The sequence below is a fragment of the Excalfactoria chinensis genome, chromosome 10, assembly GCF_039878825.1.
Source record: "Excalfactoria chinensis isolate bCotChi1 chromosome 10, bCotChi1.hap2, whole genome shotgun sequence".
NCBI classification, from domain to species: domain Eukaryota; kingdom Metazoa; phylum Chordata; class Aves; order Galliformes; family Phasianidae; genus Excalfactoria; species Excalfactoria chinensis.
In genome coordinates, this window is record NC_092834.1 from 8,975,904 (window position 1) to 9,002,053 (window position 26,150).

General features: G+C 44.0%; 1 protein-coding gene across 4 annotated transcripts in view; it reads right to left on the reverse strand.

Moving 5' to 3' along the window:
* PDE8A (phosphodiesterase 8A) overlaps positions 1–26,150 on the reverse strand; it is a 108,050-nt gene that overhangs the window by 33,429 nt on the left and 48,471 nt on the right. For all 4 annotated transcript variants that reach the window (XM_072345637.1, XM_072345638.1, XM_072345639.1 and 1 more), the window contains exon 2: positions 105–161. In XM_072345637.1, coding sequence (XP_072201738.1) covers positions 105–161 — 57 coding nt within the window. The remainder of the gene's footprint in view (positions 1–104; positions 162–26,150) is intronic.

Consider the following 26,150-nt stretch of genomic DNA (forward strand, 5'->3'; position numbering starts at 1 on the left):
ACACTGTGGAGATCTCCACGCTACAAAAACTCCAGACATACATCCAATGTTGACTTCTGTGATATCTTAGAAATTAAGACTTCAGTCAGAACTGCAGCACCTACCTGAAGTTGATCTTGATGAAGTCTCATAGGGCCAAACTGCACATCTGTAACTGGTGTCTAGGAAATACAAAAGGGGATCTTATTAGCACATACACACCTAAAGAAGAAGCAAAAATAGCTCTGTTAGAGAAGATTTATTGACTACAGTTGCACAGATATATAACCACTGCTTTTGCAAATGCCATTGCTGAGCATTAACACCATTACAAATCAGGTCAGTTTTGATGGTTATATTTTAAAAAGAATGGATGAGTCCTGAAAGCTCTATAGGCAGATTGTTGGTATTTATTTGTTCTTTGTAACCCCTGTATGACATGTGATGCCCTGCAAAACAAAAAAGCATTTTAAAAGTTGTTAAAAAAAGAAGAAGAAAACAAAAAAAACCCAACAACTTCTATAGTACATTAAACCTACTGGAGAAAGGCAAAAAAAATGTTACTCCTAGAATTCTCTATGTCATAGATGCCAGTGAGTGATACAAAAGCACACAAATGTAGTAGCCCCACGGATGCTGTGCTGTGTTCCCTCCTTCCCACCCAGCCCCTCCAGGGCAGGCAAGAGAACCCAGATATCTGTGTTGACATTGCATGCACTCAGCATGCAGCCTGGCTTTGAGAAACCCTGTAAAATGCTGCTGTGGCATGGCATGCTTTGTGCACACCATGATTTCTGCACACCATGATTTCTGCACTGGATTCTGTTCAAGTAACTCAAAACAGCTTAGCTTTTTGTGCAAGAACTGTGTCACGATCTTTTCTTCCTCACTGGAAGCAATGGAGGCAAATGGCCCAGGTGCTGCTTATGGCAGCTGGCTCTGATGCAATTAATCATTGGGTATCACTGGCTGGAGTGCAGGCTTCAGCATGAACAACTCTTCAAGGTATCTGGGACAGACGTTCTCAAGGAGATAAACATATAAATACAGAGGAGACTAATAGGATTGTGTAGGTTAGAGTCTTTAGGAATTCCCATTTGGCAAGTAACTGCACTTTCATGTGCTTAAGTAGTTCTCATCTCTTATCTCTGAAATGAAAACTAGAAATCAGGAGTAACAATGCTTCTGATTCCAAAAGGGCAGCAGCGTCCAGCCAATGGTCCCTGGAGAGAACAGGCAGTTCAAAGATACTGGAGTGAAAACGCAGCAGAAAATTGCTATGGGTAACACAGTAAATGGAAAACATCTCCGGATTCTCATGTACAAAGAAAAGATCTCTTGAGTACAAAGGTGTCATTTTTACATTGTTGTTTTTCAAAGTAAAACCACACTTGAAGATCAGATTTATTGCTTTGCACTCTAGAACGTTTCCAATAAGTAATTTTAGAGAAACCTCACCGCATCCCACAGAAAAATCTTTTTGAATTACATGCTCTATTCTTTCTCTGACCTCATTGCTCCATCGCTCAGCCCTCCAAGTTTCTCATGTGTGATTTTATTTATTTATCGACTTGGAAATCATCAGGGTAACATTAAATGAGCAAGAAACACAAATCAAGGAAAAATGGCAACGTAGCACTTAGAAAAAAGGGGCCAGGGTTTGCTGTGTTATTTCAGAGGGCCCCAAAAAGCCGACATTAAAATGGTGTGGGTGGGCTTCAGGTTTACTCTCAGCCATCCTAGATTCGAGTGGCTTAGCTTAAATACTTTCTGGTCAATTCTTCTAATTTTAAGACCCCAAACCTCTCTTCCATAGGAAAAAAATCAAACTGCTTTCTTCTCCCTTGAGGCCCATCATCCACTTCTTCCAAATCTGCACCAGAAAACAGTAAATAGTTCTGCTGACAGTGCACGGAGCAGAAGGCGATCCAGCCCCATCTGCCAGGGCTGTGCTGGCCCTGCAGCACTGCCAGCACTGACTCCTTGTTCTCATTCAGAGGGATCAGCAGGCATGCCCAAAGGACACAGAGGAGGTGTATCTATTGAATAAGAGATGCCTTTCTACAGTCATTTCTCTGGCCACAGCCACACTTCAAATTAAATTCTGCACTATTTATTTTGCTCTCCAGCTGCCAGCATAAAGCAGCAAGTGTTATCGGTTCCATGGGGAGCTGCAGGGCACAGACTTGGAGCTGAGCTCTGCAGTTTGGGAGCTCTGAACCCTGTGTCTCAAGGCAGTGCACCCTCACACCCAGTTCCAACACAGAACCAAGCTCCATGAAGTTATGATACAAGATTTATCCTACAGGGAGTTCGCAGAGCCTGGAAAATGCTTTTATGCCAACAACCTGTGGCATTCCAACACTGAAAATACCCATGCATGCACCACTGCAGCTTAAGTTACAGGCACTGCCCAAATGAAAAGCTGTCATTACACATTAACTGCCTGTCCTGGGCCGAAGAAAAACCCTGCTCTACATCTCCACTACAAAATGTCGGTGAACCCCAGTTAATTCTTAATGCTGTTGAAATCTGTTCAATCACTTGATTAATCATTTCAGCTCTTTGTTTGCTGCTGATAGCACTGAGAAGAAGCATGCTGATTAAACTCTGTATCAGAAACCAAGGCTGCAACAAAGGTGAACTGAAAGTCTATGGGTGAACGAAATGAGCTTCACAAACACAAGCTCACAACAAACCAAGCCCAGCCAAGGCTCACATGTACTGTAACAGCACAAACACATCCTTATTCACTCAAGAGTTTTGCTTTCCTACTGGAGTAAGAACCAACCCCAGCCTGCTCTAAGTGCTCACACAGCACTGCAGCCATCCCGTGTTCTCTGACCCACTGCCTGTTGCAGCCACTAAACTGAAAACACTGTGACTGCTGATAGAAATACTGCATGTTTCCCATGCCCAGAGATAAGTGAATGTTTGGTGAATAAAAACAACTGAAATAAATACAGACCCAAACAACTGTGACCATCTGATTAAAGTACAACAGACTTGGCACTGACCTGATATAACCTGGTACAGTACTTCTCACCATCAGTCATTCCTCACATTTTACCAGTACAAAATTGACAGGAATGGACTGTTCATGGTGGCTGCTGCTTTGGTTTTTTTTCTTCCTACAGCTACACAAACCATGCGGAGTTTGCCCAGTGAATAAATATAGTAAGGACTGAAGGGTGGACTTAAAGCCTGCTCGATCTGCACACTCCCTGTGGTGATAAACTGCCTGGTTGGGGCACAGGACACATCAAAGCAGCCCGCATTCCACAGGTCTCTGTTTGCTAGAGGTCTCACATCTTGGCTGCCTCCAGCGTGCCTCTCCTACCATTACCAATTGGAGAGGAGAGCAAACTAAAAGGCAGCGTCAGCCCCACGCACCCTCTGGCCATTAACTCCCATGCAGCGCTCCCACTATGGTGCGGCAAACACATTTCTTTCTTAGAGCTTTCTTCTTTGGTCACTTCTTTCACGAAGTTTTTGTGGGATGTTTTAAAGCAGAGCCATGGGCTGCCCGAGGCAACCAGTTGACATCCAGCAGGCAGTGAGAAACGGTGTGCAGTTCCATACCAGACAACCACCCATTCAAATAAAGACTTCAGCCCTAAGGCTCTGATTTGTTATTTTAGGACATGGATAACCACAGTGATATAAGACTTCATCATTGGGCTTATTGGATTACTGTCAGAACAATTCATCACTTTACTCAGATCAGTATTCTAACACACCATAAAAAAATGGTGTTTGTTTTATTTAGTTTTAAAATGTAGACTTAAGTTTTGCCCGTGCACTTGGTACAGGAAGACTTGACTCATTGCAGCAAGAACCAAGCACCAAAACATGCTAGGAGCATTAGGACCGCTAGAACACTCAAAATTCAGACTGTGCTAAGAAAAACAAAGGGATGAATTATACAAAGGAAAAAGCATCTCTTTCCTTAACCTGCTGTGCTAAGCATAGATTTATCACCCCTGAGAAGGAAAGCTCAGACTCACAGGTTTAAATCATACCTCAAACTTCAACTCCTTTGGAAACCATTAATGGCAGAAATTTGAATTCCACATGATAACATCATTTCTCAAAGACCTCAGCCAATGGCTGGTGGATGATGGAAGACCAAAAGTACCCCACTGGCTATCAGAGCAATTCCACAAAGAGAATAGCATGGATTTACTTCACTATAAAGAAGGAATATGGCCCCACAGTTACTCCTTTGACTGTTTGGAGGCCACAACAGTTAGAATAAAGGAGGAAATAAAACACTTAGGGTTACCTGCCTTCATTCAACAGATTCAAGAATGGAGGCAAGCCAGGCTCTTAAAGACCTGAATCTGTACTCAGTTTTTTTTTTTGCTGAAATACAGAGCTCTGTAAGGCAGCTAACATTTATCAAAACTGCTGTTCAACCCAGACGAAACCTGTTAATTCTATCCCTTGGTATCTTTTCCCATGTTTGCTTCATAAGAAAAGTAGACAAATGTCACAGACTCAACAACTTAAGTAACGCAGCATTCTGACTCAGTGCAATTTGTCCTTATGAAATCTAGCATTTCTTCTAAATCCAGTTCCCCCTGATGCATCTCTGTCAACAAAACAATATGGAACCAGACCTGTATTGCAAAGTCTAAAGATCACCTGAGGGTCTGCTACGATAACTTTTTTTTAAAAAAAAGTGTTAAATTAATTCCTACAAGAATTATTTATGGTGCTGCCATATGATGATACAACAACCAACACAAGTGATGAGATAACATACCTTCCGTTCTCCATTTCTGAAGTTCTAGTAACAGCTTGTGAATCAGTGTTACGTAAATGAGCTCTTGGGAGGCAAGCTCTGGCCTCTGATTCACATCATTAGGAACACAGAATTTGGAGAGCTTGCAGTTTGTGTGAGAAGTTCTATGGAGCTCAATGAGTTGCCTCTCGAGTGAGGCTGCTAAGCATACCAGCCATGGGACCCATGCTCTTATTCCTGAGCTTCTGGGTGACACCTTCAACTCTGTACGTTATTTGTCACATTCTGGATCCAATTCCCATTTGCATTGCTTCAGGATTAGTCCAATGCAATACATAAAACTAAATTAGAACAAAACTGGAGTAATACCATTACGAAATCGGGCTTGCTGCCTTCTAGCACGCTTTAGATCCAACTGAGAACTCATTCTGCACCTTTTGGAAAATCTTCCCATACTTGTATTATGAAATTACTGTTATCATTTTGCAAGCTTGACATTATCAGAGGTGAATCATTAAATTATTTGGGAAAGAAAAAGGAAAAGAAAAAAAAAGGAAGAAGAAAAAGAAAATGCTGTCCCAAAGGGACTTTTACAATTACGTGCAATGTGGTAAGGCCTGGGTGGCTTCTGGCCCAGACCAGCAGGCTCTGTGGTCAACTTTGTACGATTACAGAACAGAAAAGAAGATGGTAACCTCTACCATTGTTAAAGGTCAGAACTTCTACACAGAACGCAACAGCAGCTCTAAGGATTCCTTCAGCTCTTGATAGGATATTTAAATGATAAATGTCGTTAACACTTAGTGTGCTTACAGCACAACTACACCGATCTCAAACCCGCAGACGCAGCTCACAAATCTATATGATGTTTTCTAACCAAAGAGAACACTGTGGAATGGAAACCAGTTCTCACATCAGAAGATTCAAGTCCAGCAAGTGACATTTGCTGCAGCACCCCCCTGACCCAGGGATCCTTTAGAGATCTGCATGATGTACACACACGCACTGGGCTTGAAATGTCATCTGTTTGTCTCTATTTTGCATTAGATTGGAAAAATGCGAAACAAATGTTCTACAGCAACCCCAGGAACGCGAATACCCTTAACACTGGTCTGTGGTCCATCATCATCATTCTGTCAAATGCCTTTATGACCAACCAGCACTGAGTTTAAGATGCCCTACACCTTCACCACCTTCAAACATGAGCTGACTGGCTGGGGTCTCCCCTCAGGCTGCCCACTGTGACTGGAAGCTTTCCTGGAACACCTCCATAGAGGCCACATACGCACAGACCTCGGCTGGAGGCTGCGGGCTCTCCCCACGTTGGATCCCTGGAATGCTCACTCAACTATAGCCAAATATTTCTGTGTGGTGAGGACATGCTGTAAAGCATTTGTAGTTATATCCTGCACTAAAGAGAAAAACAGCAGCTTAAATGATCTGGCTTGTACTTTAGAAGAATTTTTTAAACCCTATAATAACAGTTTGCTATACATAGGTTGCACAAATGGATGCCTTTATCAAGGCAAAAAAAAAAAAAAAAGTAGTAAGAACAGTTTCAGCTTTTCAAAGCTAAACGTGGTTCTTAAGCATTTGCCTCTTCGGAGAGTCCAGTTTAAGAACGTGCAAAATGCAGAAACTGAATTGCTTCAGATGAAAAGAGAGGGTATCTTCAGGGTATTAGCAACTTATTCTGTTTTATCTGTTTTAAACAAAGTTTAAGTGTTGTCTTGAATATCTGGCACCTCAGAGGGGAAGTGTCATCTAAAATCAGAAGCTCACAGTATTTTGGGGGACACTGGGGTCTGCAAGCAAACAGATCCAGCATTGGCTTTCTCAACATCCTTGTCTAACTCCAGAAGAACTCATTGCTCCTGGTGCCTCAGGTGTATGAATGTTGCAGGCCAGCTGCAGCATCACTACTTCCTGTCCCCCAGTTATGTGGACGCTTCCACACAAACACCGCATTCTTCTGGCCCAGAGGGAAATTCTTGCTGCCTGCACTTTCACAGTTGAGCTGCACAGCACTCTGGGAGACTTAAATACGGCACAGTAGTTCTATTGTTTAATAATATTCAAGCCTCTTGCTCTCTTGTGATTCCACAGAAGCCAAAAGATCCCAGAGTGCAGCAATAAGCACTAATCTGTTTTATATTTGTCGACCAGTTCTCTTCCTTCTAGCAGCTCCCACTTGTTGGTTTTATTTTAGAGATGATTACAGACACATCAGGATACAATACATCTCCATCACTGTCACTCTAAGCTTTATTTTTTGCTTCATTCATATGGATTTCTTCAGTGGCATTTTCACTGAACCATCTGGATTTGAATAGGCTCAGTATCTAAAAGGAAATTCCAGTCTATTAGGAAGATTTCCAAATACTGTTTCTTTGTGTCAAATCAAATTTTCATGCCTTCATCTACCAACACTGTAATTGCCACAAGCAAAACAAGAAAGTGCAGCACAAAACAGCGTGAACCTGCCGGTGGGTCTGCTAGCTTTTCAAGATGATCTCTGCTCCATCCTGAGCCTCCCTTTATTAAGGAACAACGTTTATTTTCCTATTGCCATTAACAACTCATTGTTCATGCTGACATGGTGGAAGCCTGAGCCCTTGGCAAATGTACAGTCAGAGCAACACCACACTATAAAAAGAGCACTGGTAAACAACGTGTACAACAGGCTGACAGCACAGCCTGCCTCCCGGGAGCCCCTGTGCTCCCAGATGAACAACTTAGAAAATTTTACAAGAAAAATCTTTGTCTAAATTTCCTCACTGAAAGGCAAACCTGAAGCATTACACTGTAGGGAAAGGCAGCTCTGACTCCACTGACCATAATAATCCTTTCCATCTGCTGCCACTCACTACCATGAACTAATACAGGTCAGCACAGGGAAATGTTCAATAGTGACAGCAAACATTTCAGGATTTTTGTTTACTGAATGCAACTGTCCGTTAATAATGGAGAAAGCCAAAAGCGATGCTCTTGGCATTCAAATCTCTCATAAATGGAGAACTTTATCTCCAACATATCACAGAAAACTTGAGATTACAAGCATATTCTAGACAACCTTTAAACTAAATACTACAAAATTCATAGCACTGTGTCCTCTCTTTTGCTCTCCAGCATTTATTTAGCACGATTGTACCAGACACCACTCCAACAGGATCACTCCAGGTTTTGTCATAGGGAAGAAAACAGACAGATGGATTTAAGAGTGCTGGAATCATTCCTTTCTTCTGCCCTCTCCAAACTTCACTAGCAGGGGGAACCAGTGGCTGCTTTCCTCTCACACAGATGCCTCCTCATTTCAGAGGACCTACCGGGTAGCCTGAAACCCGACACAGGCCTTGTGCTCATGCCTGGGTCAGGAACGCACCACGCTTTTGCCAGCCCACAGCGCTCCTGAAATATTACATTGCACGCGCTGTAGATGGGATCACTCTTGGTGTTTTTTTCCTTATGTACAGTAGAACCTTTTTACAGTCACACCAATCCCCCTGAACTTTGCTTGCATGTCTTTATTAAAGTGGATTTTTTCGTTATAATCAGAATTCCACTTTTCATTTTAGCTGTCTTGGTGAAGAGAATTTCACTCTATCTGCATTTGTGGTAGGCAAGCTCCAGCACTGTCTTATATTTAGCTTAACTCAAAACCTTACTTAAAGAATCTAACTGCATTACTGTGTTTGCTAAGAAATAATCTCCACAGCCCCAGCAATCCCTTTACCAAAGAGCTGCTGATGTGCCAAAGATGACACCACTGGCATAAAAATGAGTTAATACAGAGCCTGCTTTTCCCTCCAGGAATGCCTAAGCAACCAGTATGTCACCAACTCCCAGTAAAGTTTCACAGACCAAAACTGAGAACCAAGCTCTGAGTAGAGCCGCTCCCTTTTAATCAACACCCCTTAAAGCAGCCACTGTGGTTGTTAATGGGGGATGCAAATCCATCTGGGTATCTAGCAGCCAACAAGGCAAAACCCTGCCCACTGTGAAGTCTGTTGACTATACAACTGTCTAGATATATTCTTTCCACATCTAAGGCTTGTATTTCTCAAAGTACAAGAACCATAACTGTGCAGATCGTAATTTGCTGATATTGAATAACCTCATATAAATTCCATCTTCTATTTACCCGAGATTTCCAGGAAAGAGAGACAGCATCTGGAGATCCCTGCATCAGATCCTTTTACTTGGCTATGATAGCAAATGAAGCTTTCAGAGAGCCTTGCTGCACAGCAGATTGGGAAGGAAAGGTCTGTATTGTGCAGGGAGATCACAGGCCAAGAAAAGAAGGTGAAAAAACACCGAATAAATCCATAATGTAAACACATGCACTGACTGCACAGCTAGCCTGCAAACTGCACAGATAACTGCACGATAACATCACCAACACTTAGCACAGAGCTGCTGGTGGTGAAGGGCTGCACCTGGTCAAGCAGACATGGCCTTTCAAACACTCTTTGGACCACCAGTTTTAAACGGTGGTTCCATTCCCTATAACATGGGTAGGCTGTCTGGAATCTGTTTTTCCAGAAGCTGTATCAGCATCTTCCAGTTATAGGTCACCAGACCCTGCCACAGGCCCACAGACTGTTAGTAAGAGCCATGTGCCTCTGAGCTCCACATCTCTTACCAGCTCTTCATTCTACTTGGGCAGTAGCAATGAAGCAGGAGAAGGAGCTTTGTGGAAGAAAAAGGTCCTGGTTGTCATACACTAAAATGGTGTCAACCTGCACAATGTGGTAACTAGTCGCAAGGAAAGAATTGATCTCCCTTGAGATATAAATTCTGGCACATGACAAGAAGGAAGCTCATTTCATCTGTTTTTCAGCTATCCAAACTATTTTCCCTCCTGGATAAGCTTTCTCACCCTCCTGTCTTTCCTGCGAATGGATGCAGTAAGCCTAGGCTTTCTGGTGCAAGTGAGAAAGCTCCGCGCCAAAGCACAAATAAGGGAGAAGAGACAAAGTCCTGTCTGGCGAGACCGTTAACAAGTTCACAGTCACCATTTCCTTCTTCCTCCCCTGCACCAAGTGTTTCTTCCCAGACAGCGATCCAGACTGCTGATAGCTCTGGCAGGGAGCTTTTACCAGAAATTTTAGCAGGAAATGTTCATTTACAAGCCCTGGTGTCCTCCCTGCGCTGCATCTGCACAGCCCCATGCAGACTGCAGAGCTGCTCCGGCAGCCTGTAACATGCTGATTGAAGCTGTGAGCTGAGTGCAGCACCAACTGTACACACTTGTTTTCTTTCTCCTGTTCCTCCCAGCAATGAAATACTCCAAGGTCACTTGGAAAACTAGAAAAAATTAAAAAATCCTATATACTCATTGAAGAATAACGTAAATCACATTCTTGGAAAGTCTTATTACTTAGATCACCTGATTTCTTTTTCATCCTCTATGAACTCTGAACATAAGGCTGTAGTTACTATAAGCGTGGGAGAGAGCCGTGCTCTTGATTAGGAAAGCCTTTATCAATCATGAGATGCTTCATTTGATTTATGTGTTTGTATGTTCCCCTGAGCCGGGACGAATGGCCTTACCGCATTCGTACTTGTGCGGTTAGCAGTTTTTTCTGCATCTCTTTTATCCTTATCCTCCAAAGACACAACAAACGGCGTGCTGCTAGATGTTGAACTTTGCAACTTTCGCGCTGCATTGCGACAGTAATGTATTTTGACTAACTGCACGAGCCACCAACATGTACAGTCTAGGCAGCCGCCACGGAACACCAAAGGTTTACTTTTGTTTCTTCACCGCTTAATTTGAACCATTATGTTGTACTCTGGATGACTTCAGAATATAGTACGAGGTGCATAATTTAAACCAGTTATATCTGTAATCTAATTTTGCTTAAGAACATTCAAATGTCTTTCAACAAAACAAACCTCCTCTAGAACAGCAGGAAAATATTAGAGGCTGCATCAAACCACTGCCCCATCAGATATAAATTGCTCACAGCATGTTCTCCACAAAGCAGAGTAACAAAATTTGCAGGCCGTAATATGAGGCTCTACCCAGAAATACTTTCCAGATGAAGTATGCATGATTTGCCGAGGCTGTGTGACACAATCAACAATTTTCTGCCGTTGGATGAAGATGACCCAATGCATCTGGAGCCCTGAACCTGCCCCATCTCCATGTACAACCCACTTTCCTCAGTCCTGCACAGGGAAGCTGACCAGGATACCAATATGGATGGAAGCTCCATGGCTGCTGCTGTGGGTACCCTCTCCACACAGCTGGCTGTGAATGCTGAATGAATGAATGACTGCCTGCAAATTGCTTTTGTCGAGTAAATCTAACAGGTACAAATGTGACACTTCAGCCTCGTGTCTCCTCTTTATTTTACAGTGCTAAGCCCTGTCACTGTTAACCAGGTACTCCTTGAGTCTCCTACATTTTAACCAATTAGGACTAATTTATTTTATTTTCTTTTACAAGTAAAACTTGACTTTGCTAGGAATAATCTTTCTGATGCTGTAGACATGGAATTATGGGTGTTTCCAGCCATACTCCACATACCACCTTCCTACTTCAGCAGAGCTTTAGGACGTAATTTCTTAGCGTCTATGACAGCTTAATAGTTAAACTGATGATTTTGCATTGCAATTCTGCTTTGTACCTATTTTATTACATCTTTTTAAACACTTGCATGGCATGTAGGACTTCCAGGACTACCACTGGATTGGCTGCCTACTTTTTCCAGAAAGAATTCAGTTGCAGCCTTCCAAGCATCATTACTCAAGCTAACATCTCCCACATAGCAAGCAGCTTTTTGCATAGTCCTGCAGCAAGAAACACCTTCTGGTAAGTATGGACCTTTTTTTCAGTGCATGATAGCATATTTTCTTCTTGAAATGTTCTATTAGTTCCAGCATTTCTGTCATACAAGTTCATTTTCATTTAGTTACTAACACAGTGCCCATCAGATGCTTACTTCACACAGTTCCCCCACAGTCTCACCTGGAATTCTCCCAGCTTCATCTGGCTGGAAAATCAGAATCTCTGTGACCGCAAGCCACAGGCAGAGGTGAGTGTTCATTTCTCTCCCTGCTCTGACCTCTACCACTAGGCTACAAGCGGAGCCCCGGGCTGATTCCATCAGCACTCCAAGAGTCAGAGACAAACATCTGGAATTTGTTTGAAATAAAATAAATGACATCTTTTCAGGATTTCCAGCTTGCACCTGTACTTCTAAATCTCCTCCATGAAGGCAAGTTCTGAACAAATGTAATCAGGAGCAGGAGGCAGCAGCTCTCCTGGGGGCCTGGGAAGAATGGGGATGATGCCTGGAGGCATGGGATGCCTCGAGCATTCCAACTTCAGATGATGCTGCAAAGGGGAAGGGAAGTGAGGAGCCCCAGGATGAACTGGGGAGGTCAGGGCTGCAAACAAGGTTGTGATGGGGGGCAGAGGTCAAAATAATCAAACACTGCCGCTGTCACCTGATGAGAGGAGGGCACGAGGGTACAGGATGAACCTCTGAAAATATGCAGAGGAGGGAACAGGGAATACACAGAGAGGAAGAAGGGCAGTGGAGAAACAAAGAGAGAGAAGACCCTGTCAACTGTTTGGATGAAGGTTATCCCTGCTTAGGCACTGCACTCATTGCCTGCAGCCATCTCCTTTCCTGAGGCTTTCCTGAGTCTCCCCTGAGCACAGACAGGGCTCATTCCAAAGTGGAAGGTGACTGATCTGGTCCTGTGCTACGGGCAGGTCCACATGAAGACCAGATCAACTTCTTTATTTTTACTTGTGTGGTGTGCAAGGTTTCCATTGCAAGGGTTTAACGGCCTGGAGCAAAAGCTGGCCGTATCTCATCCTGTTTGACCTGGCAGGCTGTCCTGGAGAAAACTCACATTTAGGGACTGGTGTGATCTTAGCAAGACAGTCCAACTGGAGAGCAAAAGAGAGTCCCAAAGTCCTGGGCATGGAAAGCAAACTTACACCAGTACCCATAGCTGGGCAGTGCATCCAGCTTGTTTCTCTGCACAGTGACTGCTCGTGAAGCAGGACACTGGAAGCACAGGAGCTCTGGATTATATGTGAACCAGGTGTGGCACTTTCTGACCATAAAGATACACAGATGGAAATATCCCTTTCCCACTGCTCTGTGGAGCAGCTCTAAATTGTTTGTTTGTTTTTAAATATAAGACTTCAGAAGATTCCTTAAAGAACTGCTTTCATTGAGCGATCTGCTGCTCTCAGCCAACTACACAAGCTGTTCGGACAAAACAGAAATAAGACTTGGAGATGGGGTGATGGGGAAATCATCTGCAGCATGACAGACCTACAGAAGAGAAATACAACGCAAGCGCCATCAGGTGCACCATGTACCCTATTTTTCAAAGGCTGTTTCTTTCTTCCAATAGGTGTTTCCTTTTGCTGTGTGTGACAGGAGGCTAACAGGGTGCTGCTGTCAGTATGATCGAGTAAAGCTGCCCAAAACATCGCCTGGAAGAACGGCTGAACTAAGGTCTGCATTGCTCATCACTGGTTCTTGTCCAAGGGGAAGTTAATAACCCCGTGCCACTGGCCAAAACACAAGCAAACCAAACCGTAAGGGGATCAGGCCCCTGGCAGCATGTCAGCACTCCTGATCTCAGCCAGCTAGCAGAGGAGTGCTGCTGCACGCCTTGCTGGCAGTTCTCTGCCCCAGCGTGACAACATGAGCAGCAGCTTCGGGCTCAACAGTTTGCAGAATGCTTTACAAGATCTGGATGGAGGCGGTTTCACATACACATCCTACAGCACCGAATTATAAACCTTTCATACGATAAGACTGGCTGCCTCAGGAAGGAATCTACTGATAGCTTTCTGCAAGAGAGACCCATGGAAAACTAAAATAACAAATCCAAACGCCAGTTAGAAAAATCACTGACACAAACGTGAATTTTGATCACAGCTCAACATTTAAACTGCCAGCTTTATCCTCACAATAAGCAGGCAGCTCTCATTTACCACCGAACACCTACTTTATTTATTTAGCTATGCTGCATTTAACCTTACATCCTGTCTGCTGGGTGCATCCGGCAACACCGCTCTCCATGCTGCAAAGCTGCAGCTTAAGGTGGGGGAGCTACTTTCCACAAGCCAAAAAACAGGAAATTTGATGACATTGTTCAGTGAGCAGACGTCAGCAGAGAGTGATACAAAAGAGTAAACAACTTCCTAGCAGCAGCAGACAAATGGGCCGGAACTACTGGAATCCTGTGATGTCTGGTGTGTTTTGCATGAAAATTACTGTCTCAATGAAACAGGGAGAGATCTTCATTTGATGCAAATTGGAGCTGCTCCCTGGAAATCCAGGAACTACGTTAATTTGGTCTGTGTAAGATGAGATCCCACATCTTTACCTGTGCGATCATAAAAACATCATTTTCGCGTGGTTAACACTTGGAATATTTTGTAAGTATTCTCATTATTTTAGGACACAAAAAGCTGCTGTGAACAAAAAGGACAAATTTCTGTGAACGTACAGACAGCAGTGCCAGAAATGCAGGCTCCATTCCATTGTGGTCATACCACCATCAGTCCTTCATGTAGAACAATAACAACTTATATTTTTATATGTTCTTGTTAAAGCGCTTTGATAAGAAGCAAGCTCAGCGCCCCACCCATGGCGTAACATCTCTTTTATGTATTTCAGCATTTGCTTTGTGAAATCTCCTCTCGTATTTTCCAGCTGTGGGCAAATGTCAAACCTGATCCAAAAAAATAACCTCTCAGCTGGGCACACAGTGAGTCAAAGCCAGGTTACAGCCAGCAAAAAGGAAATGTAGGGATGGCATTTTTGCTCTGACTGAATGTCATTCTGCCCATCTCTGCCCTATTTAATGATCCCTTAACCATGAAGAGTAATATTTGACCACTGACCACAAACACAGAGCCGTGCTGTTGCATCCCAAGCAGCTGTATCAAGAAAAATAGTATCCTCCAGAAAAAAAAACCTCATCCCTATTCAGCCACTGTAAAGAGACCACTGAGGCACATCATTTTTCAGCTCTTTCATATTGCCATTAAGCTGCTTCTTACAAAGGGATGTCGTGTATCAAGTCCTAAGCTAAACAAGTTCTCGAGGAGCTCATGACAAACAGACCAGGATACTGCTTGGGAAAAGTTAGAGATCTTACCAAAAGATGATTCCCTGAAAGAATGCAATTCAGTAAGTACAATCTTGAGATGCTCCTCCTACCCAGGTAACACTGCCAGCCAAAATCTAAGCAAAACAGACTCCAACAATTAAAATCAGCAGCTACATATAGAGCTGTCCACTCTCAGTAGGAGAGAGAGAGAACAACAGGAAAAAGCCAGATGCTTCTCAGAGTTCCTTGCCAAATTCTCCTCTCCTCAGGGACACAAAATGTAAAGTGCAATCCTGGGAAGGAGGACACACCAAGAACATGTCAGCACTGCAGTCAAATGACACGGCTAACACACGCAGGGCCAGAGCTGTCTGTAACACAGCTCTAGTGATAAACAGACGTAGTTCTTCCAAAACACCGGCAAGTGGCATTAGGCTAACAAATGGCTGGGAAAAAAAGAGCAGAAAGACAACCAATTGCTTCTCATTCCTCACTCTACTTACATCAGGATTTTCCTGGTCTCAATTAATTCGTGATTTCGGCAGAGCTAATTTGCGGTGAGTGTTTTGCTTGAGTAAGGAACAAAGGGAGATTCTGTCCCCTCAGATTCAACAAGTGAACATGGGCATGCAGAACAGAGATGCAGGTAGGCAGAATCTGGCTGGCTCAGGCCAGCAGTGAGGGTGCTGCAAGCACACCTAAGCCACTTCCAGCAAACACTGCAGGTGCAAGTTGCTGGCAGTGACAGACTGGGAGCTATCAAGCAGCTTATGCTGGCTCACAGCTTACGTTAGTACCTCCAACAACATGTTAAGACCTAACCAGAGGAAGGACACTGCATGTCTGTGCATCACACGGCACCGGACGCTGCTCCCATCATGCTGAGTGCTCAGCTGCCTTGCTCAGCTGCTAACAAAGGTGCTAATTTGCAGACCCTGAGCTGCTTTGACTACACTGGAGCCAGTAAAGAACCCCACCATGCACTGTCTGTGCAATGCAGGCCATAGCTTGCAGATTGCTCCTAGGATCTGTCACAGAAAGCTTGGTCTTCTCAGCAGTGGACACAGAGCTGCCCAGGCATGGAACCAGGGCACCACATCCTCTGCAAGCAGACAGGGTTGATTGTTCACAATCCTCCTCTAACTTTGGTTAAAAGAAGGTTAAAAATATATGTGACTGACCAACACTTCCGAGAACAAACAAATCAGTCTGGAGGAACGCCAAAGTATTTATCGGAGAATGACATTCAATTGGGTGTGACAACCAAGTGAAAAAGTTAACATCTGAAGGCTGGGATTCTGCAAAACCTGCCAGGATAAAAGCAGTTTTACCACAGCTCCCTTTCCATATTTTCATTCCATTGCAGCTTACAGCTAGTGCACAGACAGGGACAGGCACCTGGCCTTGACTTGCAGTGACAGCAGCAATGATGCTGTGACAGAACTGAGTGAAGCTCCACAGCCATACAGTCCATCTCTACACACTGCGCTTGTTTAGGGCCTTTCATAGTGAAGCACTGATTTATGTCACCAGAGGTGAATGCAGTGACCAAAGTCAGGCAGCACGTGGCTCCAAATATAAATGGAAGTACGGAACGCTATTGTGTGTGAGCACAGGAACAGCACTGCGTAGGAAGGGTGGGTGGCCACGCTGGCCATCTGTTGATGGAGCCCTCGAGGGGCTGCTGAAAAAGCACCATCCTCTGCAGGACCTCCCTTCCCCTTCCCAGCATGAGGCCCTCACAGCAGGTACAGCACAGGACACAAAGCACTCTCCTACCCTCCCTACAGCACCGCACCACACCACAGAGACTGCAGGCAGGCAGCCAGCTCCTGGCTTTACCCGTGCGGCTAAACAGAGACTCCTCTGACCTTCTGTGTCTGGAATGTTCACTGCTATCACCTACATTCAGTTGAATTTTTACACAGAAGTTTGTTTCATGGAAGTAAATTTTGGAGCTGTGCTTCAGCTGCACGATGTAACGGCGCTTTCTGATCTGCTCAAATGAGACATAAAAACCTCTTAGGCAAGGCTTATGGGGCAGTTAACCTGGAGGCCACTCACTACAGCATTTCCCATTTTCTACACCTATTTTGAGTCACTTTACATTAAATTACAAACAGACTGAAGCAAAGCTCTTTCTGATATAAAAAGAGAGCTTGTCAGGAAAAAAACGAGAACTCCGAGGGCTGGATGCACCTACCAGTCACCATCCACAAAGGGGAATGTGTTTCTTATGGGCACCCTGCACAGTGCTAAGCTTTGTGTCTGCAAGGATTTTGACATATGGCTGAAGTTAGACCTTAAATTAGAATATTCCTCTTTGAATTGAGAAATGATCTTTCTGTGCAAATGAATGGTGTATTCAGTGTGGATAAAGCTTCTGCTATTGCACAGTCCATCTTATCTACTGATGTCATTTCCTTACTTGCTTCTGTAATATTAATAATCACCATATAGCCAGAGAGGTCATATAGTAGGAATGTATACTTTAAAATTCTTTGACATTGCGGAAGAGTTTGAACAAAAAAAATCAATGTTCCTGGCTAGATGGAGGCATGGAGTGACTTGCAGGGAGATGACGTTACGTCGCTTCAAGGTGGGGATAAAGAAACCTGCGCTTAGGGAAAGAGACCTCAGATCGCAACAGAAATGCAAGGGTTGAACACAGAAAGGAAAATCACTGATAAGCAATGCACCAAACCTTCACTAAAAAACAGAAAATGGCCATCAACAATGTAATCTTGCTGACCTGATCAAAGGATCACATAAAAATCACCAAAATCTGCTACATGGGTCCCCACACCACAGGGGACCACATTATTTTCTCCTCGCCAGTGAGTGGCAACATTACCGGATCTAGCATCTCTTAAGGGGATCCCATATTTGCTCTTTTCCTCAAAGCCCAAGGGCCAGCTCCTGGGGCCACGTAGCTGTATGAGATCACCAGCTTTCCTGGCAAAGGATGGTACTTCTACCTCTTGCAGATACAGGAAAAAAACAAAAAAAAAAAAAAAAAAAACAACAGAAAAATAACCCTAACTTGAACCAACTTGAATTGCTTGAATCCTAAAAATTCAAACATCAAACTGTAAGGAGAGAGAACCGAAGTGTGCTTTTATTTAAAATAAATCAATTTCCCGAGCCCAGAGCACTTTTTTTTTTTTTTTAACTGGAATAGTGATTTTTCATCCTCAGGAGTTGGCAGTACTGCACCAGTGCAGGAGAAAAGGGTCACAACCACTGCAGAACTTTGATCTGAGCAAGACAGGCATTAAGCACTCAGCAAAACAGGGTAAAAGGGCAAGGATCAGCTCGATTAAGTCTTGCTCCTGAAGCCAGACCTCAATCAATATTCAGATGGCTGTTTTCAGCAGCCAGTTTCCAAGTAAAGGGCTGCCTCTTGTAAGGGAGATGAGAATCAGGAAACCCAGGGATTAGCACATGGTCTGACAGTCCCAGATAGACACAAGTAACCAAGGCTAATGTGCTGCACAAAGGCCAAAGGTGGGAACTACTGCTTCTATAGTGCATGCCCTGCTACAGCAGCAAGCACAGACCCAGGTAAGCCAGCACAGCACAAACTGACGCCTGGGTCAGGATGCAGCCCTTAGCAGATGGACCCAATGTCTAAGAAGTGCCCAGAGAGCACAGGCACTGACAGCCACAGGAGCTCTTCTGCTAAAAAAGGCAGCCCTGCATCTCCACAAGGAAAGGACTGTGCCCAGGGCAACGAGTGAATGCCTGCTTGCCTCTTACTAAGATCCAGAGAATGTTTAAGTTAAGCTCATGCATGATTGCTTTGCTGAATCGTGGCTTGGTGCTGTACACAAAGAAGTCTATAATATGCATTCATTTTCAGTCTGACAACCTAGACATTATTCAAATTACATGGATTACATCTTGTTCTTAGGATTGCGTTTGGGCTGATTTTGTCAGTCCCTAAAGAAAATTTCACTGGATATTTATTACAACAGCTGGGATTAACTATGTGCTCTAGTAAAGACACTAGGAATCCTAGCAGGAGGTAACTGCATAACTACATTTCCCATAGACTTTTCAGAATGAAATACAAATCTCAGTGCTTACTGACATCTCCACAGCACAGAAACTCATAAAAGAAGTTTTCAGAGATCTATAAAAGGGAAGAGAAAAGCTTATTGGAAACAACAAACTGGCCACACATCTTACTTAGTTTGAATGAGACTCTTGCAGATCAGAAAGAATAAAGGAAACAGCTGTGTAATGCCTAATGACTGCTCAGAACAGAAAAATGCTTCTTCTATTATCTTGGCTTGTTATAAGGGACTGGGTTGGAGTACACAGCTTGCTGAAATAGGAAATCATGGCCACGATCAACTAAAGCTTTTAAAAGCTGTGCGCACATCGTACAGTATCAGGCAAGCCCTGAATCATGTTGAAAATAGAGTAATTTCTGTTTGAGAGGAAGTTGCAGGTTTGACTTTAATAGGAAAAGAAAAAAAAAGAAAGAAAAAAAAGAAAAGATTGAATATCAAACTTCCTTGCAGCTAAGCCAAGGAAGACAGAGCCATGGGACCAGGTAATACATGCAGCAGCATCTCCTTGGTACTGATCAATCCATACCCCATCTCTCTGCTGTCTGACTCACCCCATACACTGACCAACAAAGCAGTACAGCAGCGGTTGTGTTCTCACAGATGAAACACGAGCAAGCAGTGAATCGTGTCCTGGCCTGAATAGGCACAGCTTTTACAGTCCTCAGCTGCACCAGCAGGAAACTACACTCTAGTCCATGAAAACAGTCTTTGAGCTTTTAGAAACAATATGTTAGTCTTCCCATTGTGATGTTATGCCATATGTCACACATGCCAGGCATTAATGTCAGGCCAACACATACCAGGATTTCTAAAACTGTGTGCCAAGAAAAGCACCTCCAGTGCTTTTAGTCTTGAATTTTGCCTGTCTGGGTAATTTAATTGAACTCGACATCTTCTGAGGTAAACTTACCTCCAACGCACCCACAGCACACTGCTGTTACTGCTCCCCAACCAGAATAAAACCACACCAGTCAGCATGAGCACTGGTAGCAGTACAACCCACCCAGGTGAGAACCTGACCCTTTTTACACAATTATTTAGGAAGTTGCACTTTCCACAGCTGCACCAGTTTGAAGTACATAAGTTTCATTGCCAACAGCCTTCTGGATATTACAGCACCAAACAATCGAGCATCCCAAACAGATGGCACTAAAGTCCCATTCCTTACAAACGAGAAAAGCAATCATGGCAATGCCCAGGCTGATCACAGATCTCATCATCTGTTCACCCTGGACATCTATCAAGTCACTAGTCATTATTCCACGTTTGCAATTATTAATCCAAGGCGCCATATTCATTTAAACATGGATGATAGATTTTGATAGCTTTGCTCCTGCTGTGCAGAACCTTACTCCTTTAGAAGTCTAGATGAAGCAAGTATCTAGACTTGCAATTTGATTTATGCTTAAACTGCCTCTGGGGAGATTGATTTTGAGGGCAAATGTAGCAAAAACCCTTCATCCCAGCACTGTGAACAGATCCAAATGAGCAACCAACAAACAACTCACACAAGTTGCCCTGAGCTCAATCACAGAGCCATACAGCAAAGTGGGGTTCCTGGGCTCATCCATTTGGTTGGGATGAGTCCTGCAGTGCTGCTGCCTGCGCTGCTGGAAGGAGCTGCTAGGGACTGGGACCTGTCAGGGAGGTAAAACAATGTGAGGCGCTACCTCTGAGTAACATCTTACAGATGGCAATTAATTCCTGCAGAAACACTTGTGGGCCAGAACAGCTCAAGCTCCAGGACAGATTGATAGCAGTCAAATCATCCAACACTTTTCTAGACATCTTCTTGGGTCCCTGAGCTTTGTCACCCCTAACAAAGGTCTAAGGTTGCTCTGGGGTTAATGCATCCCTTCCCAATTCAACATTTTCTCTATTTGGATGTTGTTCCTGAGACAGATGAAAACCATCCCTTTATTTTGTTGTCTGTCCTCAGACAATAAAGAAATCTCACAAAGGGTCAAAACGTATCATCTCTGTTGCCAGCTAACAATTCCTTATTGCCATTACTCATTTATACTGTTTATGTTTTCCCATTGCCATAGTAACAACACAGACCGCTACAAAGAGTCTGCATGAAATAAATCAATGGAGTCCGCAGACCTGAAGGCTGCTCAATTAAACAACAGTTTGGATGGGGGGAATGAGAAAAGCTGCTACATGTTTCCATAGGACAGATTTTTATCACTCATAGACTACTGGGTCTAGTACACGACTTATACGCACACTAGTTACTACTTACTACATTAGTACATGCACTACAAGCAAACGTGGTGTCTAAAGAAAACGAGATAGTAAAAATTCTAACAGGGAATATAATACAAAGAGGAGGACTTGCATGAGATGGTCATGATCTGCAAAGCACTTTAAGGACAGCACATCTCAGGTGCCTCTGCAGCTAACTGAAGGATTTAGGGATCACAGGGAAACCTAAATCAAGTCTCTTTTGGCTGGATTTGGCTCCTTCTAACAACCTTTACTGCTGTTCATGCAATGGGAAAGCCTCACGTGCTTTTGCAGCTTTGCTCTCCCTCCAGCTCCACTACGCATGTTTATTTGCACTTCCCAAGTATCCAGGAGCCCCCTTAACAGACTGGGCATGGTTGTGCTGTATCACCAACATGATGGGCAGCATCTCACAGAGCAAATATAAGGCATGGAGCACATGAAGAAAACAGCACTGGCCATAGCAGAAAGCAGCACTTCCAACAGACCAGAGACAGGCAGTTACTAGGTCCAGCACAGCTGCATCTGACCCTGCACCCATCAGCAGCACTGGCAAGCTTTTCTGAGCAGCAAACTAGTGCAAAGACTATCCAGTGACAGAAGGATCTGCATTTCCAATGGGCAGAGTCCTTCCGCCCTGCCCTCTTCCTGCTTTCCCTGGGTAAGCCCAGGTACAAACCCATATGCAAATAAAGGCTGGAAGGATGTATGGCTGCTCTCTATCAAAATGCTGGGGCAGGAAAAGAGCAAGGAGGGAAAATAACTACAGAAGTCAAAGTAAAACCCTGTCACAAGAAGAAATAGGCATCAACTCACCATGAGTAAGCATAGACTCGAAATAAAGAGGATTAGAAACCCTCAGAAGAAGAAGGATCTGGAACAACCTTCTAATAGGAACAGGGAACAGCTGAAAAGTAATTAGCTTTGAGATGGTACAGGATGCATTTATGACAGTCATTTAATGCTGTGGCTGCCCATAATAACAGAGGAGTGACCTCCATGACCCAGGTCATCCTTCCCACTCCAGTAACCGTCTATATCCCCAGAACACAAAAAGGGCCAAAATCCTGTTTGTTCAAAGCCCCTCTGCTGATCTGCTTATTTTGTCCTTAATCCACTGCTACACTAGCCAGTAGAATAGCAAGCAAGGGGAATGGGAAAAAAAAATGTTAATCTAAGAACATGCATTATATAAAAATAGAATAAATCAGGATATCGAAGCCAAAATGCGTTACTATTGAAACTCAACTTTTTAAATCTGCCATCTCCAACTCAAAGCATAAAAATGCAAAAGTGATTGGGGAATTAAATCTTCATGTTTTATGTTTGGCATTAAACAGGTCATAAAAAAAAATATTGACTTTGGCTCTTTAGGCCTCTAATACTTCAAATATAATTACAACCATGCCTTGACTGAAAAGTAATCTCAAAAGTCAGCATGTGAATTGAGGGATCTGAAATTAAGCAATGGCTCAGCGGCACACAGAGCTCATCCCAAAGAAAGGCAGAGGGCAGCCTGCACAGCCACGCATGACGTGCAGCTCGGGCTGCCTCCCATTTTGAGAGCCTCAGGTAACAATCCCACAGTTTGTATACAAAGGGCTGTAAATTCTCTGTTTATTTGCTCAGCTGTCCAGGCAGCTCGACTCCATTCTGCAGCTCATCACACATGGCACTGCACAGCCAGTGGCAGGCTGCAGGACCTGCTCTGGCACAGCAAACAAACCTCAGTGGCTCTGAGCTCCCTGCCTGCACTCCACGTCTATTTGACTTGCCTTAGCACTGCAATGACTAAAGAGAAAGGTTCCAAAGAAACCAATGAATTTGGCATAAACCTTCATCAAGGAAAGCATGATTTATTTGTGGGTTGGTTTTTTTTTTCTGTTTACAAGTTTTGTAATGCCCAGCCAAAAGTCAGCTCAGGTACTTCATGCAAGACACCCAAATGGCATTTCAAAGCTAGAACAGGTTTCCATTGCCTTCAGTACAGTTGGTTTGCCCCGTGAGAATGGGAAAACTCAGCATCTGTGTGAATCTGACTGAGGTATGGCTGGGTAAAAAAACTGATTCTGAGGTTTCTCTTCAAAATCCCCTCATCTGTCCTGCAGTCAATGCCACACGGAAGTCTTATTCTCCCTTAGGATTGCATTCAAAGCACCTATCTGCAGAGGCTGAGGAGCACCCAGCTCTCACAGTCAAGATCCCACTTGGAGGTCTGCTTGTTCCCTCCCAGCTACAGCAGCCCAGAAGGTACTGCTGCTCTCCTCCCCATTTCAGGCATTTGTATTTTATCAGCTAAGGAGAAGCTGGGCTGGGTCTTGGCAGCAAAGCAGGAGACTTCCAAGGACTTCCTGATGTGAAAACATTTGTAACTTCCAGTCAGTAAAAGTCTCGTCAGGGATGGGGCAGCGTAAAAGATATAAAACTTCTCCATCTGCACCCAGAGTTCTTGTGCTCTTTTCTGGCAGCTGCTAATTGATTCAATATCTGAACCATAAAGCAGTTAAGATTACAATCTATTTGACCTATTTTACTTTCAAAGACATTTTTCACACTGCTGACACATGGTATTCAGTGCAAATGCACGCATACAGCAGTATACACCTTTCCCACAAGCAAGAAGGTTTTACACTGCACTTATCACAAAGCAAATGGTCATAAATTTCCAGGAAAGAGACATGTAGGGCCCAGCCCTGAGAACGAGCTGTAAGGTCCATGGCCTAAGCAAGGTCTGCTGAGAATGGGAAAGAAATAGGTAACGGATCACAAACTGGTACAGGGGGAAAAAAAGGAAAATAATAATTAAAAAAAGGACCAACCAAGAATGCTGTGGACTGGTTCCTTTCTAACCCAGCCATAACCAAAGCAAAGTCCAAGTGGCCAGGCCAGGGGTGCAGCGGGAGGAGTCCAACACAACCACAAGGCGAGCCAGGAGCCTGAGTTTCCACGGACCTTGGAACCACTTGCAAAATCCTCTAGTGCTGCAAATCCCACTCCCACACTGAGAAACATGAACTATGAACCCATTCACACCTTGTCCAGACTTACTGCCACCAAGGCCAGGTCCAACTTGCCATCTTTAGTGTCCACAGGTATGAGATGGTACAGCTGATAGCAGGGCTCTCTCCCTTTCCCTCCTCCTGCCTAGTCTCTATTAGCTCAATTTGAATTGTTCATGCTGGGAAACAACAAATGCACAAGGCCTGGCCATGCTCTGGGGTCTGCAGCATCAAAAAGTGGCTATGGGGTAGCTTGGCTAGCAGTGCAGGGCAGGAGGTGAGCACTCCTTGTGCTGTCTCTTTTAGGGAATCAGGACATCAGGTATGGCAGAACAGATTTTTCCAGTTTCCCCCATATGTGCAAGGGATCTGCTCTGCTGGACATCAAAGAAAGCCACCGGGATGATGGGAATCTTTACTTTGGCAGAAAACAGCACGTAGCACGTAAACAAGAGGACTAAGATGGGAGTTGCACAGCTGGGGTTATATTTGCTACCCATGCCTTCCATGCATGGCTGAGTGCTATCTGCTTTTTGATTCATCTTTGCCTCATTTTTATGGGTTTATTTAGAAAATTTTATAAAGCAATAAATAACTAGTTATCTAAGGAACCTGAAGAAAAGTGCACACAAAACGCCTCATTTATACCACATATTCAGACTCCCACTGTCTACTGTATGTGATTTGTTGTTCAACCATATAGATTCTGAAAACTTCTGCTCTGATACTTAATTTGCCCAACAGAGCCTGTTTTGTTGGCCCCCAGGCTCTCTGCTGGGCTTGTTTTCCCAGACTCTCATAGGGGTGGATGGAGCTGCCTTGAATGAGGAGTGTCATATTTACTGTGGGCTGGGAAAAGATGAGGGCTGTGCTTAGCGCTGACATGTGTCAACTTCAAACCTGTAATAAGTGCATTTTTAGAAACAGCATTGTCTGTATGCTTTTGTTTGGACCTGACTGCATCGTATCGCTTAGATGAAGAGGCACGAGGGGACTGTGAGGCCACATAAGACTGGATTGTGACAGTGAATCAACTGGTCACTGGGAATAAGCTAATTAGAAAGGAAGAATCTGCATGTACACACATGGATTTTAATCTGATAATGAAGAGACAAGAAGAACCTTCCTTTGAGCACAAGCAAGCAGAAAAGCAGCAGATCCTTCTGATGAGAACCACCCCATACCACAGTGCTACTGCTCCCTCACACCAACAGCAAGGCTGAAACACCAACAGCAAGGCTGAAGCTCAGGACAGACTGCAGACCTCAGCCACTGTGACAGCAGGGCAGGACAGCAAATTCCTGAGAGAACCATGCTGACACATTAAAGACAAAGAGGAAAAGGATTATATCTCTGCAGAAATATCCCGGCCAGGGAGCAGCACCTAGACTTCCCTGATGACATTCACATTGTTTACACACTGGCTTTGGCTTTTTCCACACAGTTACCAAGTTCCTCTCTCAGTCAAACAGCGCCTTTTGAAATGAACTATGTAATATTTTCCTTCTTTTTCATTTATTAATGACTGAGAACTATTGATTCTTGAAGGCCTTCTAACAATTTGTTGCAGGCTACACAAGACTTCTTAGCTTAGAACAGAGCTAACACAGGGCATAATTAAGCAGCATTAAAATTCGGCCCTTGTGAAAACAGGAAAAACTTTTAAATTGACATCTAACACTAAGCAACCAAAGTTACTTCCCCAGGCTGGAGCCTGAGCACTCAGTGCAATAACAACCACCATCCCCAGAGGAAGCTGCGACTCGTGGCTCTGCACCATTCGCAGCCCACTGGTGCGTTCTTACAGCTCACAGCATCAGCACAGACCCAGGAGTATTCTGGCTCCAGGGGCCAGCTGTCAGCCTCTGCACAACAACCACTGCAAACTCACAGTCACTGGGAAATCATTTACTTAGTAACACACAGAGCTGGCTATTCTTGCTGCAGAAGAAGGCCATTCCAAAAGACATGAGGATGTCTTTCCAAACCTCAGCGCTCACCACTTGCTTCCCCATGTAT